Genomic DNA, 25,975 nt, shown 5'->3' with positions numbered 1-25,975 from the left:
AGGGTGCTGGCTCACTACCTTATTCACCCTAAAAAGACCATAAAATATTTTGTTATATAAATATTCCAAGTAAGCAATTGCTGTAATTGCTACGTGGAGACTAAATTATAAATGGGAGAGGTGCTGGTCCACAAGACCCTATCTGTTAAGTTGTGGTCTACTCCATGAAGAACTTTTTGAGAACCCTTGTCTTAATGAGTGAGAACTAGAAAATAAAATTGACAAGAAACAAAAGCAAAACTGCTTATTTTTTGGTCTAATCTCAGTAATGGAAAAATGAATAAAAATAATCAAACTAAAATAGATTTAAAAAAATTATTTCAGGTTTTAATAAACTGCGGTGGGGATAGCAATACAGAGAAGGACATTTGCTTTTAAAATATTTATCTTGACGACATCATTTTCAGTGCTACCATTTCCCTGCTCCATACTTCCACTCTTCGTTCATGTGTCTGTTTCTTAGATGTGCTTAAAATTCACGCTTGCAGCCACTTAGAACTGCTGATCTAGTGTTATGTAACCCTCCCCTTACCCTCACTGCTGTTGTAATACCACTTATCTGGGTCTCAAACCTGCATTCTCCTAATGAATAGCATCTGGTATTACCAGCCAAGTCATTTGGACAACCAAATATTTCACTGTGGGAGGTAGCCGTTTATACCAGAGGAAGGTAAAATGCATCATTCCCAGTACAACTCTACCCCGATAGAACGCAACCCAATATAACACAAATTCGGATATAACACGGTAAAGCAGCAGGAGCCCCGGGCCCTTTAAAGCACCACCCGAGCCCCGCTGCTTTACCGTGTTATATCCAAATTCGTGTGGCGCCCCAGGCCCTTTAAATCATCGCCCGAACCCAGCTGCCGGAGCCCCGGGGCTCCGACAGCCAGGCTCAGATGGTGATTTAAAGGGCCTGGGGCTCTGGCCACTGCGGAGAGCCCCGGCCCCTTTAAATCCCCGCCCGAGCCCTGCTGCCAGAGCTTCTGCAGTGATTTAAAGAGCCCGGGGCTCCCCACAGCAGTTGGAGCACCGGGCCCTTTAAATCACTGCCAGGGAAAGCCGGTCCAGTCTGGCACAGCTTACCGGCCCAAACCCGATATAACACGGTCTCACCTATAAGGCGGTGAGATTTTTTGACTCCCAAGGGCCATGTTATATCGGGGTAGAGGTGTATTTGGAGTCTTACAATATGTTTGTTTGTTGTAAACTATATGTTTACAACAAACATTACAACCTTATAGTTAAAGGTTGTTTATAGCTCCATATACCCAGTGCTTTAAAATAAAGGAAATTAACATTTAAAATTCTTCACATCTGCATCATTAGTTATGTCATTAGAAATGTCATTTTCAAGTTTATTATTTGGATTGCGGTAGCACCTAAGAGCCAGTCATGAACCAGGACTTGTGCTAGGCACACAATAAACACAGCAAAAAAAGACAGCCCTTGCCCCAAAGAGCTTACAATCTAAGTAACATTCTGCTTTTAATGTTTATGTAACACAGATGTCCTTGGTTCCTCTGCCAGTGTTTAACAGAATGCTAATTTGCATTTAATAAAAGGGTCTGTCTTTCTACTACCTGATCCTCACGTGCTGACATTAATGTGGCTACTTTCAACACCATGCAAATGATAGTCCCTAATACAGACTCTTATCCAACATTCCTTAGAGAGACACCTCCTGACTTAAGGACCCCAAAATGTTAAATTCAGTATAGCAAATGCAAGTACCAAATGTCACAGGTATTAAGGAATATGCTTTCTCAATGCACTACTCGTGGCTAGCTGAGCTGAGTGCACTGTGAAGTCCAGCACTTTTAAATGTCATTGTGCCCGAGTATGTAACAGCTAGATTTGGAGTGACCCACATGTTGTGCTCTAGTGTACAAACAGTTCAACAGAGGCTGGCAGTAGTGGCAGTGTTGCTGTAAGGATGAGAAAAGCCAGTGATGGATACAGGATCTGAAATGAACTGGGGGTGACTAGCCTAGCAGCCTGCCAGTTATGTTGAAAGTAAGGAGAACCTATGTTTCAGTGTAATCATTGAAGACACTGGCATGCCTGCAGAAAACTGTACCTGATCAATTGTCTGTCTATACAGGTAGAGTTGGATGAAGGGGAATTAAGTCTTATGCTGAGGCCCAAAAATAGATACTGTTCACTTATTTGCATCTTAAAAACTTACAACCTTCTTCCTGTTCACTGTCTTTCCAATTAACAGGATATTTAACCACTCTGGGTAAGCACATTAGCTGTTCTTTTTCTTCTAAGGCACAATGGGATGCCTTTCAACTGGAAGACAGACCAAGTTGTGGTGGTCTCCTGTTTTGCTCCTCACTGAGATCCCAGCCGTATGTTAATTCACAGAAAGGTGGTTGTGACGTCACAGCTCAAGATCCAAATAGCCAGCCGCAATGGCTTTGAGCAGTCTGTCTCAAGACATACTTTACTGGCATATAATGTTGGCCTGAACAGGATTTATGGTAGTACTTCCCATGTAAATAATGTCTGAAAAATTTCTTTAGACAGTGAAATAGAAGAAGAATCTGAGGAAGATGAAGATTATATTCCTTCAGAAGACTGGAAAAAGGTAAACCTTTGAGGACTTGCTATTAAGGATATATCTTTATTAAATGTGTTATTAAATATAGTGTACTGTTGATTATTCCAGGCATAAGTGGGCATTGTATCCTATCAGCAGAAGGAGACAGTAAATAAGAGTTCACTGGAATTAATTCCTGTAAACAGGCTCCTTTTTGCTAATTTTGAGTTTATCCAGAAAGTGGAAAAGATTGACTTAACTAAAACGACCAGGTTGTCATCTTTAGCTTGTTTTCAATAAATAATTCCATAATACTTTTGCAGGCAAAATACAAATACTGCCAAGTTAAGCCTTTTAAACTTTGCTTTCTCTTCACTGTCTATTTTCTGAAGTTCGTGGTTATTTCCACTCCCTTCAGGGACAAGGACTGCTTTGCATAGGCGTAGCCTCCGTCTTTTAGAAAACAAATAAGACTGTCAAATGCATTATATGTATAATTTTTTTTTAACAGGAAATCATGGTGGGTTCTATGTTTCAAGCTGAAATTCCAGCTGGCATATGCAAATACAAGGAGAATGAGAAAGGTGAGCTTTAATGCTGTCAACATTTCTGAAATGATTTGTTCAAGTTTCTGTACTAAAGTTTGAGGGAGGATTTCAGACAAGACATCTTAGAAAAAATTAAGCTATTAATTGAAATGTCAGATTTTTCTTTGCTTGAATTAAAAAAAATTAAAAAGAGATCAAAGTCCAAAAAATTTAGTTGCTTTTGCTATTAAAAAATGTCATTGGGAGGAATAAATCTATTTTAAATATTAATGCACTAAAAAATAAAGTATGTGCTACTAGCTGTGGAGAAACTACTTTTGGTGTTACTTTCTTTATCTGGTAGGTATCTTAACATAGAGCTTGAACTCTGTATTTCTCTGAAAGTCAACAAGGTATACTTGTAATTTGCTGCTGATTGATCCATTCTTATTGGTTTACTGTACTGTAAATGACTTGTGGCCTTCTATAATAAAACTATATAGCTGTTCTTTTTACTGCAGAAGCCTACAAAAACCAGCTTTTCATGGCCTTGCATCCAATCACTGGTTTGAGAACTGAAAATGTGTGTCATGGACACACTGTTTTGGTGGGGGAGTGGAGTTAAAGTTTCACTAAATTGTTGTTACACTAGTGCTGGTATAATTTTTGTTCTGTACTTTTTCCTTCCCCACCCACTGTATTTTTGGATGAAACCTTTATTCACCGGCCTCAAATCGGACTAGTGTTGACATTTACAATGGGAAAATAAATTAGGCTGACAACGTGCAATCATACCCTTTGGCTCTCAGCTGATGAGATCTTGTTCTTAAAGTATAACTTATAATGCACTGCTAATATAAACATTCTAATTTTGGGGTAGAATTACATTATTGTGACCATCTAGGAAATTTAGCACTTGGCCGAACATAGTAGCTTAATGACATACTCCGTTTCCATGAAGATTTCAAAACAAATGCAGTTTTGGTATAATTTATTCTTTGAACTCTGCCTGTATGGATTTCCATTCTGTGATGCCTCATCTACATGCTCACTCTCACACTCACTGTCACTCTCTCTCTTCTCTGTGGATATCCCAATCCAAGTTTAGTGACTGCTGTGTTGTTAATTGAAAGAGTTTATACCTAGGGACTCTGAATCTGTGTCCCAAAAGGCAAGCACTTTTGCCCTGAGCAGAGCCCAGGACAAATAAGTAATGAAGACATGAGGTTGGTGAGTTTACCTAACACCATGATCAGTGTACTTCCAATTGTGTTTTGGTGTCTGATGTTTCTCTCATGTTTCACTCTTGGGTGCCTGGACAATGGAAGAGCAGAGTATGTTGGTGTCGGATCCCTTGGCACCAGGAAAATTGATTCAGTGAAAGATCTGACTCGGGTCTCTGAGGGAACTTGAGTAGATTTAAAATTTTTATTAAAGCGAACGTTAAAAAATTATATAATACACAGGTTAAGAAAAGAGTCTCTGTACATCTGGGTATAATGCTTAATTATCCACAAATACAAAATTTGTTTTTAAATTCATAAGATACATATAGTGCATAATCGGCAATAACCCAAATTTAGGTGAATTACATTTTGATGTTTCTGACGTGACAGAAAAGTGAATTTTAACAATGCGTTGCTGTTAAGAGGGCACGTTGTTAATATGTGGGCAGAACTAAGTTCTGAAGAACATATAAGCTATTTTTAGAATATAGGGATAATTCTAGGACCTGGTCTACACTAGGAAATTAGGTTGGTATAACTACATCGCACAGGGGTGTAAAAAATCCATACCCCTGAATGATGCAGTTAAAACTGACTTAACCCCCAGTGTAGACAGTGCTGAGTTGACCAGAGAATTCTTCTTTTGACTTAGCTACCATCTCTCTTGGGACATGGATTACCTATGCTGATGCGAGAAGCCCTCCTGTCAGTGTAGGTAGCATCTTCTTTGAAGCACTACACTTAAAACACTGTAGACAAGTCCTATGAAACAGTCAGTTCTCCCCGAAGATAGCAAGTGGATTAGATCTACACCCCATTTATTACAGAATTCTGTCTATACCAGTGGTTCTCAGCCTGCACACAGCTGTAACCCATATGACATCCTAAGGGCCATACAGGTAGTGTGTATATGTGTTATTTGGGCCGCATCCACACTAAAGAGAGCTGCATATGTGGCCCACAGTGGTAAATAGGTTGAGAACCACTGGTCTATGCCCTTACTCTGCCCTACTTTCTAGAGTTCTTTCCATGTTATCATATGGATGTAAAAGCTGGGAATCTACCAAACATGTAGACAGACACCTAATTGCCTTTGAAAGCAAATGTCTTAGAAAAATACTGGGTATTAAATGGAACAAAGTAGTAACAGATGCCCAGATTTGTTGGAGTTCAACAACCCTTTATTGCTTAAGTTACCCAGAAGAGAAGGTGGAAATACTTGAGATTTGTTAAGAATTAAGCCAGAGCATCTTCCATGGCAGGCATGCCGTCTGGCAGTTGGAGGAACACGCAAGAGGGGCCGACTGAAACAATCCCTTGAGATGCTACTCAGAGGGAAAACTTACAGGATTTAACATAGAGGATAGATGGGGTTCAGATTTTGGTATCATCCATTGATGTGGTGGTCATTCTTTGTGTGTCTAGCAACTTCTAATACACTCATCATGGTGTCGGTTACAAAATTAAGAAATGTACTAAATCCATAACAAATTTTGTTCACCACCATTCCTTGATTTAACTGCTGTTACTATTTTCTTAATCAGACCTATCCATAATGCGTAAAGGCAGTTGTTTTTCAGCCTCTATTATTGAGAGAACGTTTGAGACTTCATTGACGCCAGTGTCTCAGCTATCTTCTCAAAATATTTATTTTTATCAGTATCTTCGGCTTGCTTGAGTTAAGCTTGAGCTAGTTCGTTTTCACTCACATGTTTCTCTCTGTTCCTGTCATCTGGGCAATGGTGGGTTGATGGTCTGCTGAGCTGGCAAGGTTTCTGACATCAGATGCTGCTTTCAAGAGGCATTTTGACTTAGAGTGGTAGGCAAAGGTGTTCTCAGTCAGTAGTGGGCCTGGATGCTTTTTGCTGGTTTTCATGAACCATGGTGGCTAAGACTTCACATGTAGTAGTTCACACATCCCTCAGTTTGTGTGATTGAACCAAATGTTCTAAGGAAGCTGGAGTGATCAGTTTTCTAATCTTATCTCTAATAGATCTTTTCCAGCAAAGTAAGATGAGTTACTCACAAGGTCTTGTTTTGGAGGTTAGGTGAAGGCAGTTTGGAGGGATAGTTGACTCACTGTTTTGAAACCGTTCTGCTATCTTGTGATTTTTGTAGTTTCAAGGGCAGAGGATGGGGAGGGATCTTTTGTTCCACAGATGTGTATGCGTGGGGATCTGATTAGATGCACAATGTATTTGCAGCACTGCATTGTAGTCTGTGTGTATGTACATGATCTAACATAGTTAACAGTGAACCATAGAAACCATTTGGAAGAGTACCATACATTTCAAATGAATATAATGCTCAGTCCTCTGGCCAATTAGATTGTCCCATTAATCATGTTCGTAATTTTGAATCTTCTTGTGTTCTAAACTAGCAATTCTTTGAGGCTGAGTAGAAGTTGGAGTCTTACAGAATATGCTTCACTTATGTTTCTGTTTTTCTTAATTTAGTGTATGAAAATGATGACCAGCTGCTGTGGAATCCTGATTATTTAACAGAAGATAAAGTGATTGAATTCCTCAATGAAGCCTCCAGGCGAACAGGAGATGAGAAAGGACTAGAGGCAATTCCTGAAGGATCACATATTAAAGACAATGAACAGGTACATATTAGAATTTATAGTGACCATAGTGTGTTATTTGCATTGTAATTATCGCATTTGCTGCCCTCAGACCTCAAAGTCTGATTTGAGATTGCTTCTTTTTTCTCTTGTCCCCAACAAAAGCAAATGTTTAAGAACCCAAATCACTAACACAATGCATATTCAGTTTTAAAATTAAGTGCATTAAGAAACATTTTTATCTGCAATAAAATGGTCTCTATCTTCCTGTTGTTTAAAGATTTTATAGCACTTTACTAACTAAAACCAAATTCTGCTCCTGCCCCGAACAAAAGAACATGGACTTGACAAATGTGTGCATTGATGAGCCCTTTGATGTGTGCACGTGTCCAATTCTCAAGTCAGAACAATGTAAATCCTGTTAATTTGCATCTTTTGGGGGGACTGGACCTGTGAAGAAATATGCATAAATTCCTTAAAGCACAAGATCACCAGTCCTGCAGATTTCCTAAGCTTTAGGATGTATGGTAAAACAAAATTGCCAGCCCAAGTTGGTTACTCTTCGTGTAACTAACCATATGTGCACATGTACTGGGATATCAGAATTTCATTTGGGTCTCGCCACAGAATGGGCATAGGCTATACCTATTGTCACACTTCTGCATCTTAGGGAATCAGTTATAAAAATTTGTCCTATAAATTAGGATAGAGAAAGGAAACTATTTTTACAGTACATAACACTATATAATACAATATTTTAGAACAAGAAATGAAGAAGGGAAAAGTGTGTATTATACATATGCTATCCAGGAGGTGTATAACCTAAAAGTTATCTGTAAGTCTTCTGTAGACTTATATTGCTGTTTTAAAAACAGTTTCTTCTCCTGGATTTTTAGAGAAATTAGACTTTTCAGAATAAGTAATTGATAATTGCACCACTGTAGCAATACGCAAATTCAGTAGTATATGGAGTTATGCATATTAAATGTGTAGTTTTTCACATTTCTAGGCATTGTATGAATTGGTTAAGTGCAATTTTGATACAGAAGAATCATTGAGAAGATTAAGATTTAATGTGAAAGCAGCCAGAGGTAAGAATACATCAAATTTTAAATGTACTTGTGGGTTTTTTTGTTTTTTTTTAATCCCATGCCTCCTTTAATTTGGCAAAATCATTAAAATTTGGGCATTGATTGCTGCTGTCAGATACCTCCGATTACAGTAGGATTTCACATCGGCATTGTGTAGCACTATTATCGCTCTTCCTCAAATCCAGGAATTAATGAATTCTGACCCCGCATTCAGAGTTCACTTCTAATGCAGCCATATAGGGATGAGCTTGATGTTGTGCTTCTAAAAGTTGAGGGCCAAAATGAGATTTTGGAGGACGAAGTGATGGGCATAGTATGAATATATAAGTACCCAGGCAATAACAAACAATAAGAGGGTTTATGAATAGAAACTTGACATTTTTATTCGTTACTTTGTAACTTTTTAGAATTTTAATGCACCCACCTAAAGTAGGAATTGTAGGGGGCTTATTCTCTATATTCATGCCTCCTAGACTTTTATAAAATTCACTAAAGTTAATGTGTGTGAAATACACAAGAATTCAAAATTCAAAGTAAAAAGAGATTAGGCCTCTAAATCTTATTTGTTGACAGAAAAATTCCAAACTTTAATAAACTAACCTAAATATATAAAAGGTGCTTTGGCTGCATTGTGCACTTTCTGTCCTTGTACAGATCTTTCCTTTGTATCCTTCTGTCTGTTGTTGTTTCCTCTTCATTCATTTAACTTTTTACTCAGTATTAGTTCTTTCTGTTTTTCTTTATGCACTCATCTGTTAGTACTCCCTGCCTGCTCCCCTTTTGAGTCTTTAAGAAACTTAAATACAGAGTGTTTCTTGTATCAGAATCTTGAGTTTCCATTTGTTATCATTATGCTGTCACTTTAAAGTATGTTTTCTGTATTGTGTTTCTTATTTCAGAAGAGTTAGCCGTTTGGACAGAGGAAGAATGTAGGAATTTTGAACAAGGACTGAAGGCCTATGGAAAAGATTTTCATTTGATTCAGGCAAACAAGGTAAGGATGATTTTTTTTTAAGTAGTTATTTTCCTACTTTTTTTTTGTAGCTGAAAAGATATTAAATATCTTTTGACTTCCTTCCAAATCAGTTTTTTTCTAGTCACTGTACTATACATATCCTTCTGTCACTTGGTCTATCACAGGAGGGTGTTCTGGTTAGCTGGCATTGTATGGAGTGTTTTCATTGTGCAAGGCCTCAAATGGGTCTGTTTACAAAAAGGAGTTTATCATCAATATCACCTAATGCTTAACTGGTCAGAATGTATTATAATCTTGTTAAATAAACTTAAAGATTCCGTAGAGGGTGGTAGGTATCTTCGGAAATGCTGCAACCAAGGTTGTTAGAGGAATGTTAGTAGGAATTTTCATATTGTAATAATTCTTGAGTTTCTCCACTGATTGACTACTTGGACATTTTGGAGTTGAGTTCAAGATTTGACTGTATGCTTTGTTCAGAGCCCTGGGCAAGTGTAAGTTAGAGGTTAATGAAAGCTTTTTTTCAGAACCCACTGGGAAATAAAATCTAGGTGGAGTCTCCCTCTAGTAAGCAACAAAAATTCATATTGCAATCTGCAGGAATACTGGCACAATGGTGTTTTTGCTTTTTATCCAGAGGTGTCTCAGAGCATATGTAAAACCCATAAAAGGGGAACTTCAGAATCTGCTTTCTACAGTTTTCCATTATATGTTTTTGCCCACCTCACCTGCAGTCTCTAGGGCAGATCCTCAGCTGGTGTATAATGTGAAGTCAATGAGCATTTGATATATTACATCATCTGCTCCAGGTTCCTAAAAGTTGTTCCCTCTGCCATACCTAGTGGCATGAAACCTGCTTCACAAATCATTGCCTTTAATAGTCAAGGCTTGAGGCATCCTCTGTGTTAGCATGTTCCCAATGCTTCCCCTGGTCACTAGAGTGCTCTTCCTGCTGCACACACCTCCTGTCACCACCAGACTTATTCCAGCTCAGTACTGCAATAAAGTACTCCACTGTTTGAATTAGATGCCAAGGCCAGAAGGGACCATTTTGATCATCTGATCTGACTTCTTGTATATCACAGGCCATGGAACTTCCCCAAAATAATTCCTAGAGGGGTATCTTTTAGAAAAACATCCAATCTTGATATAAAAATTGTTAATGATGGAAAATCCACCACGACCCTTGGTAAACTGTTCCAATGGTTAATTACCCTCACTGTCAAAAATGTACACCTTATTTCTTGTCGGAATTTGTTTAGCTTCAGCTTCCAGCCATTGAATCATGTTCTACCTTTCTCTGGTAGATTGAAGAGCCCGTTATTAAATATTTGTTTCCCACCTAGTTACTTAGGCTGTATTTGCATGATAGTTGCATGACTGGTAGTATGCCATGATTTTGCTCGTGGTGTGTCCATTTTCACCTGAACCCATGCCCCTTGTTTTCTTGAGCTAAACTAGTCCTTGAAATGTGTGGATATGGACATGCCCAGAAATTTTCTGCCATTGTGAATTAATGTTTGGAAAAAAGGCATGTGCTTGGGAAGCCCACCTTCCCTGTTTAACTTGCTCCTTTTTAATTGATCAAAATCAGGATTTGGCATTTAGCTTTATCTGGAAAAGTAACTTCCAGAATATTTCTGAATTACGCTAAAAAGGTACATCACATCTATATAAGAATTACCATACTTGGCTAGATGAACCTCTGGTTTGATTCAGTATCCTGTCTAACAGTGGCCAGCACCAGATACTGCCAAGGAAAGTGTAAAATCCCTCCTATAGGCAGATTGGGATAATCTGCTTTCCACACCCCCATCCTAATGCTCTCATCCTAATGTCTAATAGTTAGAGATGGGCTTAAACCCCGAAACATGTGGTTTAAATATCCTTTCCAAAACTTTTGTCATGAATTACAACAATCTGGGTATTTTTGAGATCCATATCAATGTCCAATTCCATTGTGAATCATGTTAATTTCTTGGCCGCAGCAAATTCTTGTGTCAGTAAGTTACATGGTTTTTAATTATACATTGTGTGAATTTCATCGAACATCTCCTTGTTCTTGTTCGGAGACAAGGAGAACAAATGTTCTCCATCTACTTTCTCTATACCATTTATTACTTTATATACTTCTATCCTGTCACCCTGTTACTCATCATATAAAGCTGAAAAATCTTAAGGGAATAATTCATAGTATGCTTTGAGTCTCTGCTCTGGGGATGCAGAATCTCAAAGTATAATGTATCTCATGGTCTCTAGCAAAAAATACATTTGGATTGTCAATGTTTTGTGTGGCACTTTTTTCACAGGTACGAACAAGATCAGTTGGCGAGTGTGTAGCATTTTATTACATGTGGAAAAAATCAGAGCGGTATGACTTCTTTGCACAGCAGACCCGATTTGGGAAAAAGAAGTACAATCTCCATCCTGGTGTAACGTAAGCGGTGCTATCTTTTCTTACATACATGTCAGATTTATAGTCTTTCCTTAATATTGCTCTCTTCTAAAATGGAGTAATGAATGCAGTAAGAACTTGATTACCATAATTTCAGTTTCCAGCAGGACAGTGGCCAAAGGAGAAGAGATGCAATCAGTTCCATTTAGTTTAATTGCTAAAATAGAACACCTGTTAGTATTAAGGCTAACCATTTACACTAAACAATTAATTTAATTTAGCCTGTTTTCTGGTTGTGCATTGTCTGAACAGATCACAATTTCTACAGCTACATTCATTGGTGGATGTTTTATGCAAACACACCACAATCACAAATTTTGATTTGGCTTTCTGCAAGTATTCTGTAGTAGTTACTTCAAATTTGTTGTTTTGGCAAACATTCATACTAATAAACTTTTCTCTTGAATATTCAGAGAACAAATAATAGTATGCACACAAAGGCAAAGCCTGTCTGTTTACATTTAAATGTTTGCAGGTAACTATTTTCAGTATTTGACTAGATGGTCACACTTTTTGTTGCTTCTGTATGTTGAGCGCAAGAGCTCCTTGTATTCCTCAGTATATGCCAGCCTCCCATCACATTCTTTGGTAATATATGGAGATATACCTATCTCATAGAACTGGAAGGGACCCTGAAAGGTCATTGAGTCCAGCCCCCTGCCTTCACTAGCAGGACCAAGTACTGATTTTGCCCCAGATCCTTAAGTGGCCCCCTCAAGGATTAAACTCACAACCCTGGGTTTAGCAGGCCAATGCTCAAACCACTGAGCTATCCCTCATTTCGGGGACTCCCTGTATACACAACCTTCATGCCAAGATTATACATGGCCCCTTATTTCCCATGGACAAATAACAGGAGGATCAAAATTAGTATAAGGAGATTATAACATTAACTGACTGTATAAGGTACCATCTAAATACTTGAAGCAGTTATAAAAAAGTGCGTACACACACCCCAAACTTCTAAAAAGCCAAGCCAGTGCTGACTGTAGTGTTCATTTTTAGGGATTACATGGACCGTCTTTTAGATGAAAGTGAAAGTGCAGCTTCCAGTCGAGCTCCGTCCCCTCCCCCTACAACCTCTAACAGCAGCACCAGCCAGTCTGAGAGGGAGGACAGCACAACTAGCAACAGTAATCAAAATGGTAAGTAAACACTGATGTTTTTTCACCCCCATCTTGCTCACTTATAAAAGAAGTTGCCACATCATAGCAATCTTGGAAATGGGCTGAAAAGTTGTGTAAAGAATTTTTTTTAAGGAGCATAGAGAGAACCCTTGAAATATCTTATTTCCAAGGGGTTCTGGCTAAGGTATCAGTGGTAAGTTACAAAACTAAAAGACCATACTTGCACATAAACTTGCCAAACATTTTGTATTGAAATTTAACTTTCTTCCTTTTAAGTGTTTTAGCCTTTTCATATTCAGTCCTACCTGCATCTGTGCAGGTGCTTAACTGAATAGTTCCATTGACTTTAAAATTAAGTATGAGACATGTTAATGCTTCTCCAGCGCTTGCTTCAGGTGACGCGTTCGAGGTAGAAGGAACCAGGAGTACTTGTGGCACCTTGGAGACTAACAAATTTATTTGAGCATAAGCTTTCGTGGGCTAAAACCCACTTCATCTGATGCATGCAGTGGAAAATACAGTAGGAATATATATATATATATATATATATACACACACACACGCGCGAAAAAATGGGTGTTGCCATGCCAACTATACGAGAGTAATCAATTAAGGTGGGCTATTATCAGCAAAAGGGAAAAAAACTTTTGTAGTGATAATCAGGATTGCCCATTTCCAACAGTTGACAAGAAGGTGTGAGTAACGTTAGGGGGGAAAAAAAATAGCATGGGGAAATAGTTTTTACTTTGTGTAATGACCCATCCACTCCCAGTCTTTATTCAAGTCTAATTTGATGGTGTCCAGTTTGCAAATTAATTCCAATTCTGCAGTTTCTCTTCGGAGTCTTCAGCATAGAAGAACATTTTTAATTAAAATATTTTAAACATTTGTCATTGATACTCCTTGATTAAAATGATCTAAATACCTTAAAGAATGCATTAAGCAACTTTGAAAGTTAAAGAACACAAGCTATCAATCATCTCTTGCTAAGTAATGTTAAGGTGTAGAGAGGAAAATTACAGTAGGATTGTGGAAAAGAAACAGCTCCTTTATTGCACGTGAGATGGACCTGAAAGTCTATCAAACCTCCAGGCAGGGTTAGGAGTATTTTTTTTTTTTTTCTCTCAATTGTCAGTCACTGTAGCTTAGACACAGAAACTTGACACTATCTTTGTGGTGGATCAGTTTCCTTTTGTTGCTTTCATCTTATACTATTTAGATCAAGTAACAATTTGGGGTTTTGATTAAGACGTTTCTCTTCACTTTAGAATGAGTGCTGCAGCCTGGAGGAAAACTATTCAGTAACGCTTCTCAGGTTGATATAGGCATGACTCTTATAATAGTATTGAGAAATCTGTGGTACCTTAGACATATGTATCCTAACTAGATTGACTGTAAAAGCTGTAGTTTGATTATCCGGCAAAACTGTGGTACCTGCTGTATTCTGTAGGATGTTGTTGTGTCTGTATATGAGCTACAGCTTACCAGAGCTTCAGGGATGGATCTATTGGAATGGCAATAAATTTGAGATGTCACATGATGAAGATACTTGTATCAAAGATTGGCTTTTTGGTTTTATGGACGTAAGGGTCTATTGTATTGATAGAAATTGCTTAAATGTCTAGTTCATATTTCTTCTGTAATGCAGGTGTATCCACTAATGGGCCAGGTGAGATATCCAGTAAAGATGAAGTAAAAATTGAAGGATTGCATGTGAATGGACCTACAGGTGGTAAGAAAACACCTCTCACAGATCTGGACACAAATGGATATGAAACTGAAAACCTTTCCATTGACCCTAAACTTGCTCATTCAGCTGCAAGAAATGAAAATGATTTTGAAGAAAAAAATGAAAGACCTGCAAAGAGGAGAAGAATCAACAGCAATGGAAAAGAAAGTCCAGGTTCCTCAGAGTATTTTCAAGAAGCAATATCACATGGGAAGTTTGAAGAACTAGAGACTTTGGATGATTGAATATGGGAACTGATTTTATTCCTTGGAGTAAATTCTGGGGTGCCTAAAATTTTCAGGGTTGATGGGTTACCTTACAAAATCAAACCTCCTTGAAGCAATCTGAGATTTTTCTTACACCTTTTAGTTGGCTCTGAAGTTCTGCTGTTTTTTCAGACCTGAAATGCAGAACTGGAATATTTTGTTGCACAGAACTACGGGCTATTACTGTTCTGGCAACATTTAGGTATTTTAAGGTGTTTGAGAAATGAATCCATAAACTTGTTTATATGGTAAACACATTTCCTGCTTAATTTATTAAGGAAATTTCTATTATACACATTCTTCAAATTATTTGTAGATATAGTTCTACTGTACAAATTATATTTTTAAAGAGGAGAGCTGATTCAAATTTAAATTGTCACAAGTAGTTAATGTGAAATTTTAGAATTCCAAGACACAATGGAGAAGCAGGTGTAAATTTTCAATCTAGATGAAGAGAAGTGGTATACAATTAAGGAACTCCTATGAATCCTGAAAGTTATGAGCACGATTATTTTTATATATAGAAGTTTTTAAAAAAATAAACCAAGTCAGGTTTGTATATGTAAAATTGTTGACATCAATGATGTCTTCCATATTCTTATCTGGGCTAAAGAAATACGTTCTGTATTTTTCCAGATTTCTTTGTAGCCTTTGAAAGATTTTTACAGTACTTATGTCTTGATTGAGCTGTCCTTTCTTAAAACAAAAGCTTGTATAATTTTCTTAACTTGTACAATTGGTAAACTTTTATGAGAAAATAGATAATCTGAGTCTGTCAGCTTCATTTTATTTTACTAAAGTCTGTTTCTTAAAAAAAAAAAACTAACTAAAAACAAATTTTTAAGTGTTTATGTAGTTATTACCAAGTCGTGTTTTCTTCTCAGAAAACTGTAAACCATTAAAATTAGGATGGTTAAAGCAGTCACATAATTATGAGAATCTGACTTCTCAAATTTCTGTCTAAGGACAAATAGTGATTTTTGAGAATTTTGGAGTTAAGCATGATGCTTTTATTGCACAAACTTTCTTGCTTTTATTATACATTTTCAAATTTTATTTTTGAGGTAAGACAAAGCTTAATTTCAGCCAAATCCTTAAATATGTTTAAACTTTGTTAGCCAACTTCAGGTATTAGATTATTCATTGATGATTTTTAATAATCTTGTGCATTTCAGTGACCACAGAAGGGGTAGGAAATGGGTCAAGTGATTCTGGTTGCATAAGTTAGGAATTTAATGCACAGCTGGTTACTGTGGGCCTGATCTTGCATCTCTGTGAACTGTTGGGATTCATATTATTGACTACTTCAGCAGGTGCAGAAGCAGAATCTATGTACATAGTTGGCACAGCATGTATGTAAACATATATACATGTAAGAGGCGATTGTAAGTGTTGGTATCTATTTTAAGAGATGGTGCTAGAAAGAAAAACCCTTATCAAGGGAGGGGGATGCTAAATCGGTTCTTTCTAGCTTTCCCAATAAATGTTTGAAATTTTGTTGAGGTGGGAGGTTATGTCTGTGAAGTGTAAAGTTTACAGTACCAGTGCTTTTTAGCCACAGCTACACAAGAGTGTAAAGAAACCCAGAGGAAACATTGCCCTGGTTGTCTAATTTATAAACTGTTGTCTTCTACTTCTGTGGTTTTACAAATATACTGTTAGCTTTTTTTTTTTTTTTAACTTGGTTATTTCTGCTGGTCTTCAAAAGTTTATATACGTCTTCAGGGCTTTACTTTGAAAATTATGGTCATGTGGTTTCAAACTAATTTGATTATCACATTGACTTACAAAAACACAACTTTTTCCCCCTCCTTCCCACCAGTTTTTGTTTTTCACAAATGATCATGAGGCAGAGTTAGATACGCTGAGCCAAATTCAGACCTGGTGTAACTCCATTGACGTAATTAGTTAGGCTGGGTGTGAAATTAGCCCATTTTTCTCAGATGTTTTAGGAGATCTGTTTAACGAGTTCAGCAGACATTAGGGCATTGGCATTAATCTAACTAAAACTAGATAGCAGTTTATACAGAGAGACATAATCAAGAGAGTGTTTAATGTATGGCCTGCATTAATCTTGTGGAGTGATTGTTTTAGGAGGAGGTCATTGTCAATTTTAAATTTGGTTGAACAGAAATCCAAAGTATCAAGTCTTATATCAAAGATGGTATTTAGAAAGTTTCAGAATGGAGGTAGTACAGTGCTTCTAAAAATATTTACATCTTTAATCAGAATCCTATTTTCAATTTATTATTTGTATGCATTTTTGTTTGCAAGTGGAAATACTTGCAAAAACATTTTATAGGAGAGTTTATAAGTAAATTGTCTCAGGCTTGTGTGTAAAATATGGCACTGTGTACATTTTCAGAAATGTTGATTTGTTTTTAATCTTTTTATGGTATGCCTAAAGAGATCTGACATTCCATAATCATAGAATATGTAATGCTCAGCTATTCTTAAAGAAGTATTTAATTATAATTTGCATTGTGTTTTATACAATATTTGGTTCATGTTCTTCAAAATGCAGCCACTATAATTTGATAAATCATTGCACTACTAGTACTATTTAAAATTCTAGTAATATAGTAACTTTGATTCATTTCAGAAATAGTCAGCACAGTTTGGAACCAAGGAATATTTGAACCAGCTTCCAAACTGCATTGAAAAGACAGCAGCTTATGTGTAACACTTAGTATATTTTTCAAGCATTGTCATGATGTATCCAGCTGGATCAGGTGTCCTCATTCATGAAGTGCTTTGAGTGCAGTCTGAATCAAAAATTTCAGTTCAACAGAACAAACCTTTGTTGGGCTTTATAAAGGATTTAAAGCGATATTTTGAAAAAAAAAAACATTAAAAATTTACAAATTAGTTTTTATACATTTTTTCATGCATAGTAATTTTGCACTGTTAGTAATTCCCTTGTCCTTTCCCCATTCCCTGTCTGCAATTCTGGAAAAGCTTATTAAAATATTTTTTTAAATGGATTGTCTTTGTATACAGTTATTGAAGTTTTTAAATTCAGAGCAGAACTTTTGAGTGAATAGCTGTGCTTCTGAAGTACATGCAAGTGTATAGTCCTGTCTTACAGGGGAGTTGGTAGCGATTCCATAGTGAAGATTGTGAAATTCCCTCTACTTTCCAGTTTAATTGAGTTTAGTCTCCAAATTTTAGACTAACTACTGTGAACAACTGAACTTTCTTTGTATTTCCTAATTGTTGCAGAGGAAACAGCTGAGAAAGGTACCTTCTCAAATTTATTTTCCCCCCCCTCTCATTTTCTGCTATATAATCAAGCTCCAAACTTCTCTCATACTCAGTTATTTCCCTAATTTGTGATTATCTAATTGGGCTACACTGTGAACCAACAAACCTGTCCAGTTACATCAGCTACTTCTCTTTCTCAATGCCTCCTACCTTCCTGACTCACTAGTTCCTTCAGAGACTGTGGAGAGCCAAGGAGAGCTGTGAGGGGTGGGCTCTGAGAGAAATGTGGGAGGGCAGACAAGTTGGTGGGGCTTTGAGAGGTGAGAGAGATTTAGTGAGGGATGTGCAGAGGGACAGAGGAGGAACAGGTTTATGTGTAGGGGAACCTGGGGTTCGGGGCCTTGGTTCCACAGACTGCTGCTTCAGCTTTGGTTACCATACAGCAGCACAGGGGTGAGCAGGGTCTCTGCACCAAGGCATTGGCATACTAAGGGTTCCCCACCAAGATTCCCCTTCCTCCATGATGGAGACATCAAGTACAGATGCCTTAGCCCAGAGGAACCTCTTTTCCCACCTTCATCCTAGGCTATCAGCTCAACTGCAGTTCCCCTTTCACAGGCCTCTTGTTCACCTTCACTCAGTCCCCACAATATGCCTACCAAACCTCCTAGAACCCAGCTAGCCCCCCACAGGGCTGCCTACTCTGGAAGCTGGTGGTCAGAGAGGGAGGCCTGAGGTGCAAGGAGCCCAGTGTCTGTCTCCTGCCTTGAAACACTGGGCAGCAGTGTGTCTGCACTTAGTTATCTGAACATTAAGGGTTCTCATAGTGCTGCTGACCATGGCTTTGGAGGACCAATATGGCCATGCTAGGAAAGCCCTGCCATCCACTGTTGCCTCTGTGTAGAGGCATTGGGTGCCCTCCCTGATTATGGGTCCCAGGTTCCCTGGGGGGAAATCAGCAGGGAAGATGGTGAGTGACTGTATGGGAAGGTGGAAGAAGTAGTGGGGATTGAGATGGGGAGGCCTGGAGTGTGAGCGAAGTGCTCTGCTCTGACATGGGGTCTTGGATATAAAATGGAATTTTGATCACATACTCTGCCTGTTTCACTGCAAGCTTCTCAGCCCATGGTTCCAGACTTCCATCCCATTTCACTAAGGAATATGGAAATTGATTCATGTTCTTTTAACTATGATCTGTACAGAAGGCTTAGAAAATAAATTAATGAGTGTAATTTGAATGAACCTGATGGCTTGTGTTAATGCTAGGACCATTGGTGCCTATTTCCCTACATAAAAATTGCTGTAATGCTAACTAGCTGTGCTGCTGATCAGCTATCACTCTACTGATATTTGTTCCTTAAGAGCTGGGCTGAAAAAAGGGCATTTTAAAACATAGCATCAGTTTAGTTCTTTAGAGAAACATAAGCCTCAGGTCAATCACCAGTTTTAAATGCAGTTTGTGTATTGACTAGCAGACTAGTATTTACAGCTGGGCTGTTATAGAGGTATACCATACATTGCGAAAATCGTAAGCCATGTCTACACTACAGAGTTAAGTCAACTAAAGTTACATCCTTGATTATAAACCACTGTAATTACATTGCTTGTGCATATTCACACAACACTCCTTGTGTCAGTGGAGCATGTCCACAGTTGGTGCTCTACTACTGATAGAGAGCAGTACACTATGGGTAGCTATCCTACTGTGCAAATCCCCACTTTCTGCTGCTAGGAGTTCTGGGAATGTATCGCAGTACATTGGGGGGTGGGCTCACCGCCCCATGATGCAGTTTTCTCTGTCTCATCATTCCATGAGCTTCTGACTATATTTCGTGGCATTTTTCAACTGCCTCTGTAAACTATGTACCCACCATCTCTGCCTGAAAGCATGGATCCTGCACCACTCTCCCGTCTTGTGATGTGTTATAAACAGAACCTGCTGTTCCAACTGCAGCACAATCTGGGACCTGAGCATCTCTATTTGGTCCTCCATAAGCTTTATCATATGCTTCTGCCCGTCTCCTTTCCTGACTGGCCTTTCTGAGTTTTTAATTTCTCTCTCCACGCTCTGTGTTTAATGTCTGCATGATCAGACGATTGCAGCACTTCTTGAAACACGTCCTCCTTACTCCTCGTTCACTTCCTTATCTGGCAGAAGCGCTCCGCTGGTGTGCAGGAGCTGGCCCTCATCTGCAGAAGCAAAAGAAACCATACACAGTGTCAGTACAGTGAGTGCACTCAGTCTTTAATCATACAAGTTACATACACCTCCCTTTCCTTGGCAAGCACAGAGCACGGCCAGAGCATTAACCATGGTTAGTGTGGCCCGGAGGAAGGTGCAAGATGGGACAAAAGGTCTGGGTGGTTTCAGAACGGGATCACTACAAGTGCCTAGGGACATTATTCTGAATACTGGCACCATTTTCCACAGGTGGGGAAAGCTGTTATCACACTAATGAGGGTAACAGGATGCAAGGGTCCATCTCTGACATACGTGTGGCTTCTGATTGGCTCTGTGTGCTGCTTGCCTGTGTGCTGCTTTGGTTCCTGCAGAGTAATTGATGACTGGTGTGGCAAAGTTTCCTGCAACACGGGAAGAAACAAAGCAGCTCTCCTAAGGTACCTCAGCAGAGGAACTGCAGGGACATTTCCTAGAGCTCTCTCGAGATAATTCCTGGGAGATTCCCGGTGTGCATTAACCAACTTTTCCGCAAGGCCCCCACCAGGTAGCTACAGAGCAATGAGAAGCAGATGCAAACAGTACGTAGTGTTTATTTCTGTCCCTTCTCCCATGTGCCCCATGTAACAAAATAAAGGACACCTATGTTACTGTGTACTAGTATGAAAGCAAAATAAGTACTTACTGGAGCTCCCCTCTCCTCCTTCAGGGGCACCAAAGCCAGAGTACTGGGACTGGCTAGACCCCTCGGGAGGTAAAAAGAAGTCCTGGCTCACCACGCCACTGGATGACCCTGTTGCCTGTCCCACCTCTTCCTCCTCCAACTAGATCTCCTTATCCACCACTTCATCCTCGGGATTGACTCTACTGGCTACTGCCTCCAGTCCTCCCAAAGTATCCATGGGACTCTTGGCGGTGGAGGTGAGGTCGCCACCGAGGATGGCGTGCGGCTCCTTGTAAAAGTGCGTGTCCAGCGCTGCTGTGAACTCTCCATGCTGAGCAAACACGAAGTGGAATTTCAAAATTTCTCAGTGCTTTAAAGGGGGAGGAGCTCATGCCTGTGTTCCTAGCTGTAGGGTAGCAGAGTTGAAACTGCTAGCCAGAGTAGTCATGGTCGGCATTGTGGGACACCTAAAGGCCACTTAGGGTGACATAAGCAAGCGCAGCGTCTACACTGACACTGCATCGCTCTAACTTTGTTGCAAAAAGCTCTATGTGGCTCGTTGAGGTGGTTTTATTATGTCAGCAGAGCGAGAGAGTTAAATCGGTGGGAGGAACATTGCAGGGTCCAGTTTTGTAAGCTGACTTTCGTTGAACAAACTGTTTAGTATAGACAAGGCCTTCGATTCAACTCATAAAAACCTGTTGCTTTTTCCCAATATTTACCATAAAAGTTGCACTGCAGCAGACTTGTTTAATCTTTTTCTTTAGTTTCCAACAGGTGTTTCCTCATTGCTACATCTGTCACATTTTCTGTTGCCTCCTGCGCGTCTCTACTTCTGCAATGGTGTGCTAACGCTCCCTAATGTCTTCCTTATTCAGTGTGCTGTACTCTCCAGGCTCTTAGTGTGTGTCAAAAATAATTTCAAGTTTCAAATTTGCATTATTTTAACCCAGTTTCTTCCTTTTTACTGTTAACAGTATTTCAGCTGGAGGTAACTATTGCATCAGCCAGGCCTGCAGGTACTTATTCTTCCACAGGCCAGACTGATTGTGGAGCTGGGTAAAGCCCTGCAGTGGTAGCTCACATTGATTTAAAACATCATATTCAGTAAATGACCCGGGACATGAAAGGGCCATACTGCATGCTGTCCTAGTATGGTCTTCACCCTTAGCCTTGTACACTGATTTGCTAGGAGTTTCACTTTGCAGAGGGTGTCAGACAAGCCACATGTAATGGGCTAGGTTAGAGGGTGAGTGAAGGGGAAGTGGCTACACTGTCCAGTGGAACAAGAACCTATACTCCTACCCTCACCCTATGCTGCTTCAAAGCCCTGGCCTTCTCAACCCAAGTTCCCTCCCTCTCTTTTCCCTCATACCCAGACAGCCCCATGCCCATCCCTTCTTTCTCCCTCCTGCACTTCCCTCACTCACCCAGTTTCACCCTCTCGGCCGGGTGCACAATTGGTAATAAAATATGGCCAAAGAAACATCTGTAAGTGAGCAGCAGCTGACTGGGGTGGCGGGGACAGCACCTCAGGGCTAGGTTTATAGTCATGCAGTAAATGTTATTTTTTTCTAAGATGGGAGGGATGGAGGGAAGGCAGCAAGCAATCACTCGAAACGTACATAAAACTGTGAAGTGCCCCTAAGACCCGACTTATGTGAAAAATCATCCACTGAAAAGGATTGTGCTCTCTTTCGCCTCCCTAGCACCATTTGAAACTGGCAAAAGTTTAACAAGGTAGGTAAGGTAATATCGCTTATTGGACCAACTGCTGCTGATGAGAGAGACAGATGAAGAAACGCTCTGTGTAAGCGCGAAAGCTTGTCTCTCACCACCAGCAGTTGGTCCAGTAAACAATATTAACTCATGCCCCACCGCCCTCATCCAGGGACTGATAAGGCTACAGTAACCTAGCCTCTGTTTGCCAGAAGCTGGGAATGGGTGATGGGATGGATCACTAGATGATTACCTGCTCTGTTCATTCCCTCTGGGGCAGCTGGCACTGGCCACTGGTGAAAGACAGGATACGAGGCTAGCTGGATCTTTGGTCTCACCCAGCATGGCCATTCTGATGCTGCATCCAAAAGTTTAACAAATTTAACCAAGCATTGTGCCTGTTTTATCCTACTTCTACTGGTTGCATGTATTCGTGATGCTTCACATCCAATCCTACACCCTGCCCCACTTTTGCTCCACACCGAGTCTTCTGATCCACCCTCACACATGGTCCCCCAACCATCCCTGTTGTTCTACATTTACATAGCCCCTGAGTCTGTGTGTACACACATGCAGTCAGAGTGTCTAGCCCCTCATTCTGCATAGGCATCCCTGTGCTCTAGGTCTGTCTATTCCCCAGCTGCCTCTGTCTGCTGCCTGACTTGCCAACTTCAGGGGTTTTCAAAACCTTTTATTGCATCTGCAGAGAAATTCCCACTGCACTGGCAGCTTTTCCCCATTCTTCTGGTTGCTCAAGCAAGTCAACCAACCTGTGCTGCTATTCATGCTGCTACCTCAGCTTGCATGCTCCCCTCCACCACTGTGCTGCATGGCCCTCCATCATCTGATCCCCCATCCCAGCCAGTTCCAGGTACTGCTGTCCTGCTCATCCCCACCTCTAACATGAGATCCAAACCTCCTCCTCCCCTTGACTTCAAGGGTGTCTATCTGCCCCTCTCAAACACACCTTCCAGACTTCAGAGGGGTCACTGTGTAAGAATCATTAAAAAGGGGATAGAGAATAAGATTGAGAATATATTATTGCTTGTATATAAATCGATGGTACGCCCACATCTCGAATACTGCGTACAGATGTGGTCTCCTCATCTCAAAAAAGATATACTGGCACTAGAAAAGGGCAACTAAAATGATTAGGGGTCTGGAATGGGTCCCATATGAGGAGAGATTAAAGCGGCTAGGACTCTTCAGCTTGGAAAAGAGGAGACTAAGGGGGGATATGATAGAGGTATATAAAATCATGACTGGTGTGGAGAAAGTGGATAAGAAAAAGTTATTTACTTATTCCCATAATACAAGAACTAGGGGTCACCAAATGAAATTAATAGGCAGCAGGTTTAAAACAAATACAAGGAAGTTCTTCACGCAGCGCACAGTCAACTTGTGGAACTCCTTACCTGAGGAGGTTGTGAAGGCTAGGACTATAACAGCATTTAAAAGAGAACTGGTTGTTAAGTCCATTAATGGCTATTAGCCAGGATGGGTAAGGAATGGTGTCCCTAGCCTCTGTTTGAGAGAGGATGGAGCTGGATGGCAGAAGAGAGATCACCTGATCATTGCCTGTTAGATTCACTCCCTCTGGGGCACCTGGCATTGGCCACTGTCGGTAGCCAGGATACTGGGCTAGATGGACCTTTGGTCTGACCCGGTACAGTCGTTCTTATGTGCATGTGTACCCTGACTTCCACACACAGCACCATGGTATCTGCAAGAGGAGGGAGACACCTGGTCCAACCCTGCTGGCTCAGGTAGCTCCATGGCTGGGGGTGAGGGTGGACTGTGATAGGGGATTTCCCCCTACTAGGGGTAGGCAGGGGGCGGTGGAGTGCTGTTAGGTATGCCATGTGTCCCAGGCTGGTTCCTGGGCTCATGGAGCCCATAGCGGCTGTGGTGGGGGCTTGGTACACATGCCAGCATTATGGGCACAGGAATATCCTGGGGTTTTGTACCTTAGGTGGCAACCCTAACTCCTTCCCAACCTATGGGGCAACCCCCAATGAGTCAGGAGGCCCATGCCCTCTGTGAGGGGGTGGGGTTCCTGGAGCCCAAGGTGCCTGAGCCTGCCCCGCAGATGAACCAGCACAAGGCTGCTTGGAGCAGTACAGCTGGGGCTAAGGCTGCCCTACTACCCATGGGCCACTATGCACTGCCCCGCCCCCAGTGCTATTACCAGGTGGGCTGCAGGAATGGCTGCCAACCACCAGGTGGCACCTGCTCTGCTACAGCCATAAGGCCTCAATACCATGCCGGCTGCTGGGCCAGGGCAGATGGTTGCTGCAGGGACAAGGGAGGGGCCCAGGAGTGGCCAGGACCCCGCCCCCCCCAAGAAATGCCGCAGCTCTCACCACAAACACATTGTCTACGGCACGTGCCTGGTGACGCACAGCTTACCCCCGCCCCCAAGCCTGCCCTCCCCACACCTGACTGCCTCGGCTTGCCCACAAGGCCTCAGCTTCCCTCCACTGAGCCGGGGGGAGCTGGCCTTAGGGCTGCCCACCCATGTCCTGAGTGGCACTGAGCTCAGGCTGAGTGCGGGGAGCTGTCCCACGCTCCGACACGTGCAGAGGGGTCTCTGGGGTCCCCCGAAACCTGGACAGTCGGGTGCAGCCAGGCACCCCTGAAGTCAGCAAAGACATAATGGGGCCCAGCACTTAGATACGTGGGCAGGGGCCCAGGGAGGCTGGGGATACTGGGCCTCTCATCTGCGCTGAGCTGGAGCTGCCTGGTCAGGTGGGAACAGAGCTAGTGTAAGCCCTATGCTAAAGTGCCTTTCGTGGCCCTGCTCTGGTACAGACTTGTCAGCACTTTGAACTATAAGTTCTACAGCGCTGCTAGAAAGACTGCGACACAAACACGCTAAAGCAGTCATGCCCAACCTTGTTGTCAGTTGCCAAACCCCTTAAAAAAAATTTCATGGTGTTTTGCCACCACCTCCCCTTTTGCACATCATTGCCATAGTCCGCCATAAAGGCAAAAAGAAATCTCTATTTGCAGCCACACCCAGTTACTTGACAATTGTTAGTAATTGGCCACATACACTTGTGTGGATGCCCCATGTAGGTTTGTGCACATGCACGCGTGCACACCCACACACTACTCCCCTCCCTCCCCCGCCCCGGAGGCTTTACCCGTTAAAGTGAGGTGACCAGTGATAGGGCCGGAAGGTATGGCGAGACTGGAATTAGAAAAACACAACAAATCTGCCACACCAAGCAGGGCTGGCTCCAGGCACCAGCTTGGCAAGCAGGTGCTTGGGATGGCCACTCCGAGTGGTGGTGGGGGGGGGGGCACGTCCAGTTATTCGGCAAACGGTCCCTCACACCCGCTCGGAGCGAAGGACCTCCCGCTGAATTGCCGCCGCAGATCGCAATCACGGCTTTTTTTTTTTGGTTGCCTGGGGCGGCAAAAACCCTGGAGCCGGCCCTGGCACCACAGCTCAGAACCTGCCAGCCTCTGGCAGCTCAGCACCAAGCCAAAGCACAAATGGCTACATACAGCCTGACCCCTGCGTCAATTGCCCTGGAGCTGGCCATGCCACAGGTCTTTTATTGACCAGATGCCCACACAACATGGCACCTACAGCCTGCAGTTTGTACAGCCCACTGCAATGCTAAGCATCTTCACCAAGCAGCACCCTGGGAACGTTGCCTTGCCAACAGGTGTGTATGTGTGTGTGTGTGTGAGGG

The 25,975-nt window shown here is 41.2% G+C and overlaps 1 protein-coding gene across 4 annotated transcripts in view; it reads left to right on the top strand.

Annotated features, from left to right (window-relative positions):
- The window catches only part of MIER1 (MIER1 transcriptional regulator), a 64,614-nt gene extending 47,125 nt beyond the window's left edge, over window positions 1-17,489 (top strand). For all 4 annotated transcript variants that reach the window (XM_054037326.1, XM_054037325.1, XM_054037323.1 and 1 more), the window contains 8 exons: window positions 2,529-2,593; window positions 3,057-3,129; window positions 6,755-6,906; window positions 7,874-7,955; window positions 8,855-8,949; window positions 11,238-11,365; window positions 12,389-12,528; window positions 14,159-17,489. In XM_054037326.1, coding sequence (XP_053893301.1) covers window positions 2,529-2,593; window positions 3,057-3,129; window positions 6,755-6,906; window positions 7,874-7,955; window positions 8,855-8,949; window positions 11,238-11,365; window positions 12,389-12,528; window positions 14,159-14,484 — 1,061 coding nt within the window. In that variant the 3' untranslated portion in view covers window positions 14,485-17,489. The remainder of the gene's footprint in view (window positions 1-2,528; window positions 2,594-3,056; window positions 3,130-6,754; window positions 6,907-7,873; window positions 7,956-8,854; window positions 8,950-11,237; window positions 11,366-12,388; window positions 12,529-14,158) is intronic.
- The last annotated feature ends 8,486 nt before the right edge of the window (window positions 17,490-25,975 follow it).

Source organism: Malaclemys terrapin, chromosome 8 (assembly GCF_027887155.1).
Source record: "Malaclemys terrapin pileata isolate rMalTer1 chromosome 8, rMalTer1.hap1, whole genome shotgun sequence".
Classification (NCBI taxonomy): Eukaryota; Metazoa; Chordata; order Testudines; family Emydidae; genus Malaclemys; species Malaclemys terrapin.
Note: the sequence above shows the minus strand (reverse complement) of the source record. Positions and strands in the feature narration are given on the sequence as shown.